Source organism: Amphiura filiformis, chromosome 16 (assembly GCF_039555335.1).
Source record: "Amphiura filiformis chromosome 16, Afil_fr2py, whole genome shotgun sequence".
Classification (NCBI taxonomy): Eukaryota; Metazoa; Echinodermata; class Ophiuroidea; order Amphilepidida; family Amphiuridae; genus Amphiura; species Amphiura filiformis.
In genome coordinates, this window is record NC_092643.1 from 55,701,928 (window position 1) to 55,717,466 (window position 15,539).

General features: G+C 36.3%; 1 protein-coding gene across 1 annotated transcript in view; it reads left to right on the forward strand.

The window, feature by feature from the left end:
* Nucleotides 1-432: 432 nt before the first annotated feature.
* The window catches only part of LOC140136236 (neural-cadherin-like), a 107,589-nt gene continuing 92,482 nt past the window's right edge, over nt 433-15,539 (forward strand). The window contains exons 1-2 of the mRNA XM_072157959.1: nt 433-622; nt 889-2,321. Coding sequence (XP_072014060.1) covers nt 1,049-2,321 — 1,273 coding nt within the window. The 5' untranslated portion in view covers nt 433-622; nt 889-1,048. The remainder of the gene's footprint in view (nt 623-888; nt 2,322-15,539) is intronic.

Sequence of the window (15,539 nt, forward strand, 5' to 3'; positions counted from 1 at the left end):
AATGAGTTATATATTTCGAGGCGATTTAATACGCGTTTTGATTGGATGATTATAATTAGCTGTCCCATATATGGATAAATTTCACACCAATAGACACGCCCTAAATTTGACAAATTCGTCTATTTTATCAATTTTGTTTTTAATTTACAATCATTTACATGGTCGACTTGATTGTTGTTGATGTAAGGTTAAAGCGGTAAACAAAATTTCATGATAAAATGGCTTTAAAATGTATAACATCACGAGGAAAGCAATATTTTAATATTTTTGACGTCATAATTGATTGGCAGTTGCTTACACACGCCGCATTGCCGACGAGGCGAGTGGAGCATTGATGTGTCCTCCCTGCGCAACTGCATTGTCTACGCGTGTATTACAGGGAGGATAAACAGTGAACGGAAGAGCAAATATTAAACTACCGTGTGATGAACGGTTACTCTGCTTTACGTTTTCACGTATAGTCACCGGCCCGGTACGCAAGGGAACACCTGACTTCCGGGCACTTTATTAGCCAAATTGTCACATTTTGGAATAGTTATTGATGACAGTAGTGAAAGAAAATATACATCGCTGGTAAGAGAAAAGAGACACCAAATTCATACAGTATTTAAGAAAATATAAGGTAAGTTTTGTCGGATGCTGCATGTCTGTTTCTCAGTGTTTTTTACACACCGAGTACGATGCCGGTGTTGTTTTGTACATAGACATAGCGATCGTGCATCGTAATGTGGCCTTGGTATAGCATTGAATAAGCTCAATTGTCAGACGTTTTCCCACGATTTAACGCTTACTACGGCATTGTCAAGATTCACAACCGTGTTATTATGCTATCAAATGTTCCTGTCAGAGCGTATAATTTATATTTCATGATCTGATCTCTTTACACAGGAGCTAGTGCTGGTCGCTAGCGAATCGCCAATTGTACAGTACACGATTCGACTTGACTTGGGCATCATCCCGTTGCTGCTAGTGACTGCTATAGCATTTTTTGCAAGGAGGAAAACCGGAGTGAGGGCTTCACTCAATATAATAAACACCATCAACAGATATGGCGGACGATACCCATTGGAAAATGTTACTATTTGTGCTATCAGTACTTGCCATTGGCCTGCAATACACATATGGGCTAGCCCTGCCTAAAATACAAATTCCATCCAATCTCTTGCCCGGTTCTGAGGTTACAAGACTCAAAAATATTGGGCAGTCTTTCAAACTCGAAGATGAGGATGGTGCAGATACTCTTGATGACATTATTTCAGACCTTTTTGAAATAACACAAGAAGGTATTTTGAAAACAAAAACATACTTGGATCATCTAGCAGGGACTGGATTTGTTGTTCAAGTTAACCATAGAACTGACTCTGATTCGTGGCAAGAATCAATCAATGTCAGAATAGGGGACGACGTCCAAAGATTTGAAGGATATATATCAGAAAATAACAAAGTTGGAGATAACGTTCTTGGACTAGAGGATCTTTCAATATCATTTCTACCAGGAGATAACTCAATTCTTTCACTCTCTGGAGAGGGTAGTTCAAAATTTCATGTGCAAAATGATCATTCTAAAGTGCAAATTATTGCGGATTCTGTACTAGATCGGGAAGCTACATCTGAGTATGATTTAACTCTTACATCTTCTTCCAAGGGTTTACACTCCTCAGATTCAACATCAGTCTTAGTTCATATCCGAGTATTGGATGAAAATGATAATGCACCATTCTTTCCACAAGATCCGTACATATTTAGTATTGCTGAAGCATCACCCGTCGGAACTGTTGTAGGAACAGTGAGGGCAGTTGATGCAGATGAAGGATTGAACGCCAAAATCGTTTACGCAACATCCAAAGATGATGAATTTTTCACAGTCAACCAAAATTCAGGAGAAATCTTAGTAGAAAACCCCCCAAGTCCAGGCCATTATGAGTTGTTTATCACTGCAAGTGATGATGGTGATTCTCCTTTATCGTCAGCAGATCCAGCTAAAGTTATCATTGAAGTTCCATCGTCAGAAATAAGCTTTCATCCATATGGAAATGATATGCTATATCCGCCGTTGTTTAATCAGTTTGCAACCAAAAGTCGATCTCGAAGAGCAGCACTGGAAGATGTGTTTCTGACTTTTCAGGAGACCTTAGAAATTGGCGCAGTCATTCACACTGTTCCAGCTTCAGATGAAGCGGATCGTTTTGCTTTGGATCCTCCTAATGACAAATTTACTGTCGGGGAGACCAGTGGAGTAGTTACACTAACCCAGTCTTTGGATTTTGAAACATCAGTTGAAGAAATTGTGGATATAAGGATTACTAACCTGAATGATTCTCGTAAGTATAACTTGAGTGAAACTAAAAAGTTAGATTTTTCTTTGCAGGTTGATATGGGATGATTGTTGAACACTGCAGACACAGCATCAGTTCTACTTTTTAATACCTGTCCTGTAGTACTGCATGACCAAAGCAATGAGACACTTACTTTCATGTTCTTTTTTAATCTAAGAATGATGCTACCATCGTGCAATTCAACAATCATGCCAGTAACGAAAGGACTCCCCCAGCTGGACTCGGAAGCGGACTAGAACTAGGAGCAATTTGTTATAATGTTATTGAACATTGCTCCTGGTTCACTGGGACATTGCTCCTGGTTCACTGGGATTTTACAAGAACCAGGAGCAATTTCCAAATAGTAAATTCATTTTCTGTACAAAAATATTATACCAGCACTACTGCATCAAGTGCAAAACTGGAACCAGGAACAATTTGTTTTGGAATATTGCTCCTGGTTCATGTGAATTTTACAAAGACCAGGAGCAATTGTTGGCTTTACGAGGGCAAATTTGCTCCCAGTGCCTGCATATGTCAAGGCTTGCATCCCAGTAAAAATGCAGAATCTAATAATTTTATAACACATCAGATTCATGTACTGCATTTCTATCTTGGAGGCAGGCAGGCATTGTGGTCTAAAACTAGGCCAAAGGCAGGGAAATACAAATTTAATGTTTAAAAATAACTTTGGGCAGTATTGGGGGGGAATTACGCTTCACCTCCCCTCCTGGTCGGTATGCTTGTGTCTGACACACACTTGGAAAAAAACATTTTGTTCATAGAGAAAGCAAAAAAAAAGGGATATGGGAAGGGGATGGTATTTACATTTTTATTGAAAGAAAGAAGAGTAGAAGAAAAACACATTGAAAGAAAATTTTAGCAATGGACAACATAATGACAACATTCTCACTTTACCTTTTACCTCAAAGTGAAAGTAAATTAACTCTAATTGACCTATGTGGAGGCTATGCTTCATGCACTGGGCCTTCCTCGGATTCACACCTTTCATGAATAGTGTGGAATACATTTAATTCTCCTGGTACTAGTCAAAAGGCCTTTCTTGCATGTATTTGCAAGTTGATGCATTTATGTGGAAAACAAAGTGACACATTAGAGAGGATCTGGACGGGGAAGTAGAACGACTCAATGTTAAAAATGTATTATCTTGCCTCAACTTGTTTATTACTGAATTTTACATCAGACAATATTTCAGCAGCCCTGGAAAATATAATGTGTATTTCCCAGCAAGAGAGATCAATTTCACATCCAACTTGGCAGGATTTTCCACCATTTCTTAATTTAATGTATTTCTTTATCCAGAAAAGCAAAATTTCCCTCCAAGTGACCAAATTTCCCAGCAAGGAGATTGCCGAATTGTCTGTTTCTCATAAGAAATTGCGTCCTGGAATTATGGAAATCAAAGATTCCCAGGCAGTAAGGAATGTAACCTCCAAGTACAATGTAGGCTTGCATGTTATTATTATAAAAACGGGTGATTTTGAACATCCAGAATGTTGCAAATTAGTGGACTACTTTTCCACAAGGGGCCTTGCATGCCAAGTACAGTTTCCCCTAAGTCCAGTCTGACTACATGTACTTCAGCTTCAACAACCTTACTCAGGTGCTCCGGATTTAGAAAGGTCATCAGAGTTCATCCAATTTAAAATCCTCCATCACCTGGAGGATGATTGGTAAAGTGACCTTTTGACCTCGCACATCACCTTCCAAATCCCAGAGCAACCCCATTTAGGCACCTAAAATATACAGGATAGTATCAACATTGGCACATGGTGTTGTGTCAGTGATGGAATGGCATGGTTACTGACAACCTTGTTTCAAGCTACCTGTGTTACTGTGGACCACAGTGGCATCATTCCAGTGGCATAGTTCAACAACCTCAATTGAACAATCATAGTGCAAAATTTGACCTTAAGTTGCAGAGTATGAGTTTTTGTACTCAAAATTTCGAAGGTCATTCAATGAATGTACAAATGTATTGGGGTTTTTAAAAAGAACCGTGCCAGATAGATGAGCATGTTGTGGATTCTAGTGTGTTTTTAAAAAGTTAGAGGATAGTTTTGTTGATATTCAGCAGTCACAGTACTTCCAAAAGGTTCTAGAATGTGTGGGAAATTTTAGGAGAATGTGATGTCTGCTTGGGGGTAGCAAGTGATGTTAATTTGTCTTGGTTTCATGCCAGTGACAGGTAGCATTTAATCACAATTTGTAGTCTTTGTACAAATATATTGAAAAAAAAATGGGAAACAAATTGGGTGATGATTTCAGAGGTGAATGTCAAGTGTAGCATTGCCATACTACTAAACAGTAGCTGAATTATCCCAGAATATGGTACTTGAAAGCTATAGAAGAGTTGTCTCCTCTCCAAAAAGTGAGCAGTCTATGTGATACACAAGGCTAGACATTTGTTACTCGCTGCGAGAATATATAGTTTCTCGATATTAATTGAAGTATCATTTGATTCCTATCCATAATTTGAGTACACATATTGTACCAGTGGTTACAAAATGTATAACAGTAAACACACACACAATTTTTATGAGAATCTTTAAAAAGTACTTGTATCCATGCAAAGATACAATGTACTCAAGACTACAAATGTAGAGGATCTTTGTGAGAATCGACTGGATTCTAACCAAATTTTTAGCCCTGTATAGGCTGTAATATTGACATAGAAAACCATAGATCTTGGAGAGAAACACAGTTTAACGCATCAAATAGACCAAAATTGTATAAAATTACATGTTTTCTATTCTTTGTTAGAGATTAATTTAAAAGGTTCTCTACAAGTCCTTCACATAGTAATAATAATGTATGGGCAACTTTAGTGGACCGAGTTCTGAACTGGGGTAAATATCTTGATGTACCGTACTGCATGAATTGACCGAATTGTGCTATATAAACTGACCAGTTTGACCAGCCGCGCCGCCTTGATGTCGGCTAGTACCACTAGGTGTAATAATCAGCACATAATTTGAAAGTTAATATCAAGTTTGGCCAGTATTGTGTTCAGGTACTCAACCCTGGTTGTCTCAAATATTCAAAAAAGTGTGTCAACTAGTAGGTGTTTCTAGAGTGATGAGGGACATGCGAGCAGTTTGAGGTAGCTTCATATATTGTAGGGGCCTAACCATTACTTCCATGGCCTAACACAAAAAGTACTGATCTTGTACTTAGTTGTAGTAATAGATGAAGATCATGAATTTGGAGTCCTAATCCACAGTTCTTCGTTTATGCATGTCCATAACATTGTTTTTTTTTAAGCATTGTATAAAACTGTGGGACCAGCATTGGGTCTTTGGGCACTTTGGGAATCTCGCCAGCCTCATGCTCTCCCAGTCACAGTGGTGTTGCTAGGAATTTTTTTGTGGGGAGGGGGTGCAAAAAGTAGAAAGGTTTTGTAATTTTGGTTCTGACAGGGGGACCCCCTCCATGGTGCCGCCACTGTATATCAGTGGGGGAATCGAAAGCCCTTGGATCCTGCTTGCATACATTTGATCATCAGTAGTACTTATACATGTAGTAGAACTGAGGTTCAAATGTGTACATTGCAGGCCTCAGCAGTGGCAGCTCATTGTTTTAGGTGGTCATTCAAGGAAAGTACAATTGAACACCGCCTGTTTCACTCAGTGATAAAATATATTACGGTAATGTGCAGTGTGCACAGATTGAAATTGACGATGTACTATTTCCACGATGCAAGTGAGTGCTGCTATATTATACACTTTGAAGAAAAAGTAAAATTAACCCTTGGCCTCCTGTTTGTAACAAATGACTGAAACTGTCTGATGTTTTTGTCAGCAAGTGGCAGGTCTCCGTCAGCAATATGCAATAATATTGTCAACACGCTTCTCACACCAATGGCAGGTTCCATCAATATTTGAGAGCAAGGTTGCAGAAAATAGCAAATTTTAAGCCTCAATTCATTCATTTCCCATCTCTTTTTCTCTCCTTGGTGAAGGTCATGTTCACAAAAGCTGAAATGATTTGATGTTTTCAAAGCCTGTTAAAATCTGTGTTATTTAAATGCAAATATGGTTGCTGTCGTGAAGGAAAAAAATCTTTTTTAAAATGATCACAGTGGTCGTGATGACTCAAAATTTATACAGTGCAGTCTGGCATGCAGACCTATTGTGGTTTTGCCAATATGATTTGTGTTTGGCTAGCTGTTCAGATGGGTGAACTGAAGAACGTACCTAGGCATTTTTATGCTAAAAATTAGATATAATTTCCGTTTGTTGGTATATCACTTTCTACTAGTGTAACCTGCACTATTGACATTGCAATTTTCAGTGTGAAATATGTTTGGGTTGCACTTGAAGAAAATGTATTTGTTGGCCACTGACTTTCTACTGTGAAATATTTGAATTTCACTTCAAACAGATTTACTCTTGAAATGCTGCCCCTGACAAAATTTCTTTATGCTCTTTGCTACTGACAATGTATTCAGTAATGGTGTGTACTGTACAATGTATACAGTGCTCTTTAAATACCGGTACTGTAGATGATACAAGTACATTTAAATGGGTCTTTAACTCATGTATCTACATTTGTATAAGACACATACATGTACATACTTACATTGTACTTGATTTTGTGGTGGACCTGCTTATATTTTTGAAAACAAATCAATTGGTAATCATTGATATTAAATATTTTATGTTTTTCATGGACAAGAATTTAAGTGACATTAAAAAAATTCATTGATTTTTTACTTCAACAGCACTTCGCATAATAGTTTGTACATTTACATCTAGGGCCCTATACATTGTACATGTACATGTGTACTAACAAACATGCAGAGAGTCATGTTGGGGTTACTTTATTGAATTTTTGGCAGACCATATGTATCGAATCAATATGGTAGTGTTAATGTAAAATTTATTATGCACAATACTCCAGTAAGGGAAAATGACATTGGGGTTTCATGATGCCTGGTGAATGGTGATGATCAATATAATTTATACAGACGAGAGAATCGTGTTGTTTACCATTTTTTCAACTGACCATCTTTTCTCCATCTGTGTAATATAATCGTATATGTACCTGCACACAATACATGTACTGCTGTAATACAGTACTGCCTGAGTGATTTTAAATTAATTTTTTTCTTTGATATGCCGGGTTATGCCGTGTTGACCAGCTCTGATTAAGTTAAATTTATATCATGCTTGTCAGTATAGTCAAACAAACCATCCATCGCGACCATGCATGTATCTTAAATTGAATTCTTACGATACTTGCCCGAAACATTTTCACTGTCATCTAAAAATTGTTTGAACTCGTCACATAATGGGAATACTTTTATGTGGTACCTTATCACTCTGATACATGTAGGTCTGAACTTTTTAGTCTTATTAGTCCAGGTAATATAGATTTTAGATAAAATTTAATTTTACTAGCATAAATGCAAAATGTACCATTGCTCCTCCTGGTGGCCTGGTGATGTCAATATACATTTGTACCAATTTGTGCAATGATTTCAATATTTTATTTGCAATTTATGAAAAATCTGCAACATAAATGTTGAATAGCGCTATATTCGGTTTATTAGGTCCCTTTTGCCCCCTGGGGTCCTAATCTCTTTATTGCGTCCTTAATTATATTTAACACGTCTTATCGGATTTGTTTCGCCCGAGATATTGCACCGTACACCTCAGATTTAATTCCATAAATGATAATGACCATAATGAGAGCCCCCATGTATAATGTAGCAATACGGTTTAGGAAGCCACACGGTTTGCTGCATGCTTTGGTAGTTTTCTCGTGAGAATTTGTGTGTGAAGGATCAGGATTGACTCATGGAATTTGACAATATTGGCTAAAAATTTAATCGTAAATGATTAATTTTGATTAGGAGGGTATTCATTTGGAAAATGTGTGAAGAAATTAATTGATCATCTTTTTGTGCTTGTGAAATTAATTATTGAACTGTATATGACATGGTGATTTAAAATAGTAACTGAAGCACAGTAATTTTGAATCTAGTACTGGTACATAAATTGTGTGTCACATACGGTACATGTCAATGTATTTACCTTATAATACACTCTTGCTTGTACATACGCGCATGTCATTACATTGCAAGCTTGCATGTACACACACACGCACAGCTAATAATATTTAATGAAATTCTAACACAAGCTTAGCTTATGTTTTTTAAAATCTGAATTTGGTTCCAATAGCGGTGATGATTCCAGTGTCTTGGGCGCATCAAAGAATTATTAAAATAAAAGTTATAAAATATTGAATTTTAATTTAATTTCCAATTTTTGGAGAATGACTCACACAGATTAAAATTCTTGTATTGAAAAGTCATGAAATATGCAAATTTTAGTTTAGGGATTTGCGACACGTGTTCACATAAGTCATGATCCCCAAATGAAAGAAAATTATGCTCTTCATCTGCCTTATGCCATAGAAAATGAATATGCCCATGCTCTTTATTAGCTGCAATCTGGTAAAAATGCTTCCCTTTAGTGTAATTGAAGCTAATACCGGTAGTGTTAGTGTACTATTTGGTCATTCAGACAAGCTGGGGTATTAAACATTAATTATGCAGTGCGTTCTTTGGTGTTTTTTCAAGATGACTCATTTGGGTGTAAAATAAACCACCCGAATCATCAGCCAGTCAGTCAGTACATTTTTGTACATTCAATATTGTGGTTTTCAAATTTGAATAGGATTTATAGATCAATATCATTGTTTATGAGGATGTATAAAGTTGTTATGTACCTTTTTTTTACTCTTTGTAATCTAATGAGACTGGACATTCATAAGCATCTTTGCTGATGAAAGTTTAAAACCTGCATTGACTTATTTAGTAATTCCGTAATCCTGAAACAAAAGTTGGTAGATCTGCAATAATGTTGTTGGAAGATAAATTCTCTCATACCCATGGCACAAACTCTCCTGTAAATTGTACATAAATAGACATGCTTTGGTGAACTGTGGCTCTAAGGATAGTAATAACAAAGTTCACAACCTATTGTTCTCAGGATGTGGTCAGCATCAGTTTGGGCAGAAAAATATGAACATCCAACTGTGACAAAAGCTGTATGGTGTTGGTTGGAGTATGTTTGATCAATTAGTTTGGTTACCATTATCCTGCACAAATACTTGCTTTGTTCTTTTCAAGGAATTTGAAGAAACAGACCAAAAGCCAAATCAAATTGATCAAATACAAACATGTTTGTCTCTAAATTTGATATTTAACAAAGCTTAGAAATTTGCAAGGAAAATTATATGAAAACATAAAGGCACCTGCACTGCACATGGTGCAGAAGCTGTACTAGCTAATACAGATAGTGATTGATTAATCTTTCATTTTAATTCACTGAATAATAAATCCAATTCAATAAGATTACCTCTGCTCATTAGTCACTAGCTAATCTGTGAAGCTTTCTTGAGGCATACCACTGTAGGGGGTAGTCTACAAGTCTGAGATATGGAGCATGACCTCAATGACCTTAAAGATTTAAATCCAGATTGCCTGAAACTGGAACAACAGCTTCATGCCTCCTTGGCCCTTGCCTACAGAAAGTCAGTTGATTTAAAAAAAATTTAATTTAAAAATAAAGAAAAGAAATATTAAAAAAAAAAAAGATTCTTTAAAATATTTTTAACAATATGATGTGAGTTTTGTACTCTCACAAATGAAATACATCATGCCTTGGACATGTTTTATTAAAGTGTACAGGTACCGTAAAAACTCAATAGTTAGCATATGTGCTTAGTACTATCAAGTGCTTTTGAAAACATGAAGAAATTGTAGCCTATACTCATAGTCTGGCGCTTTACCAACTGAGCTACATGTAATGGGGTTGAGACACAAATTTGCAGGTTTACTTATTCGTATATAACTGTGTATCAGTAATTTGCTCAAAACCATACACTTTTATGAATGGGACTCACCATGTTTGCATGTTTTAAAACTGCTCGATAGTAAGCACATATGCTTCCAGTTTTTACGGTATAGGAATTTCCAATTTTAAAAACATGAGGCACTTGGTTCAGCACCCTTCCCCTCACCCTTCAAATGGCCCATAAACATTCACATAGTTTACTTCAGCATATCGCTCACATTTCATAGGAACTGTACTACATGAATGAATGTACAACAAGACTACAGTCTGTCCCCCAAAAAACTCAACATATTTCCAAATTCCTTATTTAATTCAAACATTAAATGTATTAGTGCTAGTGTTTAAAAATTCTACAAGATCTGGTGATATCGATCATTGCAAGCACTGTGGTGCAAATATTTGAATAGTAAATTGTAAAGAAATTAAATTATTGAAATTTATTATCAATAATAATTTTTTTTTAAAGAACAATGTAGCAAAGGCATACCGTAATCAACAGAGACTACATTTTTATTTGCTCAGATGCTGAGGTGCATACGACTCTGACATATGTCTGGCTGTTTGCTGCACAACATATTCCCCATTTGACAGTATTAATCATATTAAGTCTGTTATAAAGGTATAAGGCTGATAACACAGCACGTTTCCAAGATGAATGTTATCTACCACTCACCTGGCGCAGAATAAAAATGTCAGGCTCATGTGTGCCATCTTTTTTTCAACCTCATCATCCTCATTCATATTTCATGAACGTGTATGCAAGGTTAAAGATCTTTGAAATAGATGCTAACCAAGCTTCAGCTGGGAGGAAAAAAAAAAGGAAGAAGGTTGAGCACGCACGAAAAACGCACAAGTTGCACCGGTGAGATCTGACCACATGTTTTATTGATTGGAATTCGAGGTCCTTCAAGTCCGTTCTCGGTGTTGGCAAAAAGAAGAGGCAATTTGCATCGGAGTGCTTTGTCGGAGACCGACTGGTTAATAAATGATGGAAATGGGATGGGTACTGTGGGACGTGATTGAAATTTAGGAATTTTGTGCTTGTTTATTTTGTGTTAATAATAGGGCAAACACAATCCATATTAGACTTAACACTTGCCAGCGTTACGACGGGCAAAATATTCATCAAGTAGAGCAGAAGAGCTGCAGGTACTAAGCAATGAGATGCAGGGTTTTACCTGAATGCTAAATATCAAATATTCTTTTTACAAATATCAAGCAATTGTTTTTCATTGCAGATTATTTTGTTTTCTACATAGGCTTATTTATACATAAATTTCTACATGTAGTGCAAGTTGTCGTTGCAATGAGCCTGGTCACAGCGTAGGCCTAATCATGTTTTGCACTTCAGGTGCGAAAACAAAAATGATCTTTGATCTTTTGAGCTGATCTTAATATCATACCTACCTACAATGTAATAATTGATTTCAGAATTGCCTATCTAACTCCATCTTGTTGTATTACAGTGTGTACATGGCAACGTTGGCTCATGTGCATCATTGGCTCATGTGCAAATATATAGGCTACATGATTATTTTAACAGACTAAAAAAATCAACTTCAGATGTGAATTTTGCTCAATTATTGGCACATAGATATTGTTCATTTACTGAACACACAAGTCTAGACTAAAATCTGATACAGTCAAAACAGTATTTTTGATGCTAATTTAAAGAGAACGATAATGAATAGTTTTATTCAAAAATCACAAGTGTATGTTGCAGCTTGAGACAATAAGTAACAACCAACAAAAGAGTAATAGCCAATTGAAACAGTTTGAATTGAAAACCGCTTCCGTTCCTTTTATCAGATAACATTGAAGGAATACATTGTGTGTATAGCCTGGATATAGGCCTATAGCACGATAGGTAGTGTTGTTCGAACTTGTTCAAGTTTTTAAAGTCACACTTTTTAGCCAAGATTTCGTCCTGATATCGCACTTGCAATCATTTACATCTCATTACATATTTTCATTGATCATGTACAAGATGTCAATTTAATGACTAGTTAGTGTTAATGATCAGTAACACTTTCTGCTAATATTTCCTCAATTGGGTGTTTTAGGAAATTGCAGATATCCTGAATTGCTACTTGCAATTTATACTGTTTATATATTTTACGTGTAATTCCGCGTAAAAATTTACTGGTTGGCAACAGGTTAAACTTTTGCTTTGCCTTCAATCAGTTGCGAGTAAACAGAAAAACACGGTGAAACAGACTTGGAGCGAAATCAATTGGTGAGACTTTTTGCAGGCTCTTGACACCTGCACAATGGAGGCCTCTAGCGCATTGCAAACACACCAAGGTAACGAAAAAAGAATTTGGTTTTAGGCTGAATGAGTATGAACTCTGCTGAACTCGCAGGTGTGATTGGGGGAAATTGATGGGGGAGAAACCAAAGAACGGAGACAAGTAGGCTAATTTAAGTCCAAATTACAGGTATTATGGTGAAAATACTACAATGATTGAGGCATTGGTTCATGTTGATTGCCCTGTAATTTTGAGGATTGGATTTTTTTGGGGGAGCAATTTGAACGTAACTCTACACTTGATTACAACTTTTTTCTGTTGAGAACTTCATAGGTTGAATTATAGGCCTACATGTATGTGTCTTAAAAGCAATACATTTTAAGGGCATGAATACTAGCAATACTACATGTACGTGTGCATTGCATGTATATGAATACGGTAAAATGGACATGTTTTTTAGGCCTAAGTACTTGCATGCATGTAGATTTTTACGTTATTTTTTTTTAGTCCATTTGTCAAAGCTTGCACAATTTGAAGATGTGTAATTTATAAACTTGTTTAATTTAATCTAGTTTGGACATGACTGTGTAGAAAACTTGCAGCACACAAAATTAAAAAAACAACTTTTGAGACTTTTTCAGCACAAAAACGTGACTGCGTTCATGATAATACCTTTAATTGAAGTAAGTTACATTTGTAGGCCTACACATTTAATCCGATTAACCATATCCAATGATTCATAAAAATGATCAAACATAGTCTCTGTTTTGTCAGAACAAAAATTAGATGCTATTTTGATCTGGAATTACCAGATTACAACTATTGTGTTGTTTAGTGGATTTTGTGCTTTACATATTTGTTGGGTTTATGAAAGAAGAATTTGAAATAAAATGAAGGACATCTTCTTAATTTGTTTGCTGGGATATAATTTGAAGGAGATGGGTGCTTGACATGACATGATAAGTATCACTTTTCAAAGATTGTCATAAACCACATCACAAGATGAGACCCATCATTCAAATTATGAAGAGATGATATCACTATCAGCATGATATTGTTGGGGGTCGGTTGTTGTCATTGTGCAAACCTGGAATGATTGAAATCAATCAATTTGTGGCTTCAGTGCATATAATCCAGTTTTTTTCTTCTCAACCATATCTAAAATCTATACATTGAAATTTAAAAATGGATACAAATCATGATTGATTCTAGCACAGGCTCTGATACAAAATGTGCCTATCATGATCCAAGTCTATTCCACACTTATGCTCGCTATTTGAGAGGTGTCGCGATTTGTGAACATGGCTAGTTCTAGATCGATTCTAGCACAGGGTCTGTGCTATACTCTGATACCTATTATGATCCAAGATATCTCGCTTCGCTTGCTATTCAAGAGAACTTTTGTAGTCTTTGCAAACTATTACCGTATTCTGAAAATAACAAAAAGATGGGAATGGGATTCACTAGTATCACAATGACCATCAAACTTGCAGCATAGATCATCTATGCTTGCAGACATCTATACTGTAAGAGATCTCCTTGCACTTTGTTGATAGCACAATCACTGACCATGTCTAATTATAATATTATATCTTGTACATCTAATACACCTAGCACCTGTATGGTGATCTATTCAAAACAACAAGATGATTAAAAATCAAATCCCCCTCACTTCATTTTTTGCGGAAATGTCAAAGTCAAGTCTACCATTGCATCACTACACGTACAGTATTATTTTCACATCATGGGATGCCTGAAATAACTGGCTTTAAAACCAGCATTGGTACTTAGGGTTTTTAAAGAGACGATAGGCATCTTTCCTCTCAACAATCGTGTTTATTTAGCTAGGCCAGTTAATGCTATGCCCGCTAGTTGCGACACAATCTCACGCATTTGTTGTGATGTATATTTTGGATTCCTATCGGTCCATGTAGCTTGTGGCAAGAAAGCCAAGCACACAGCAAATTTTCTTATAGTCCATTTGATTGTTTCCTTGTAGATTGTCTGGTTTGCCAAGTCAAGACTGTTAACACTACGTCTCTTTACCAGTCAAAGATTAATGCTGATTGATGTTGTCTTTCAACGATAATATTTACACAAGAAAATTGCAGGAAACATTTTCTTAAAAGATTGCGCTTTTTCTTCGTCTCGTTTATAATGTTGCACTGACATAGAATCACATGAGAAAACATGGTTATTGGTTGTCTTGGCTGCCTGTTATTGAGTATGAAATTGCTAGTCATCAAGAAATTATTGATGGCAATTCCGGCAAGATTAGTTTGAAATGGAAAAAATTATAAACAGATTTTCAGAAGTAAAGAACAAACTTGAAACATATCCATTTCAGATAAACAGAACTGTGCATGTACGCATGATGTTTTAAAAGAATAGCAAATGTTGATACTATTTTTTTGTCTTGGCAAGTCGGTGACGTCATCGCATCGAAGCAGCTGTTTTGTGCACGCATCTATGCGGCATCTTTAAATGCGTGCAAGGGGTTTGAGATATGAAGCTATACGCCCAATGATATGCGCACTGATGTCACAGACTTGCCAGGTGAAAATTAGTATAGATGGGCCCCAACAGTGTTCAAAGTAGCACACAATTTGTAGAAATCAATAAACGATAAAACCCATGAAGTGAAAAATCACTGCAATATTAAAGGTACATTTGTCAGTATTATACCAATGAAAACCTATTTGTTGTTATTGGCATTATAGGGCACACTTCATGAACCTGCTTCTGGCTGGCTCATGGGCAGATGAATTAGGTCCAGGCTAATTTGTGTAAGAATACTTAGCCCATTGCTGTCAAAGGTAGTCTACAATGTAGGCCACACACGCTATTAGTATGTATGTCATTTCCTTAAAAACATGCTCAAGCTTTGCAATTTTTCACACCGCTTTACTCATCTTCTATGTATTCTGTCATAGGTTCCACAAAAAAAGTTATTGAAAATGCGGAACTTTTGTAACCCTTCAGAACATTTTGGGCTTGGTGTATGCAAACATAACATGCAGTTGATCTCTCATGCAGAAGGTTATGGTACAATAATGTTACAACAAGAAAAGTGCAGCTGATTCTACTGA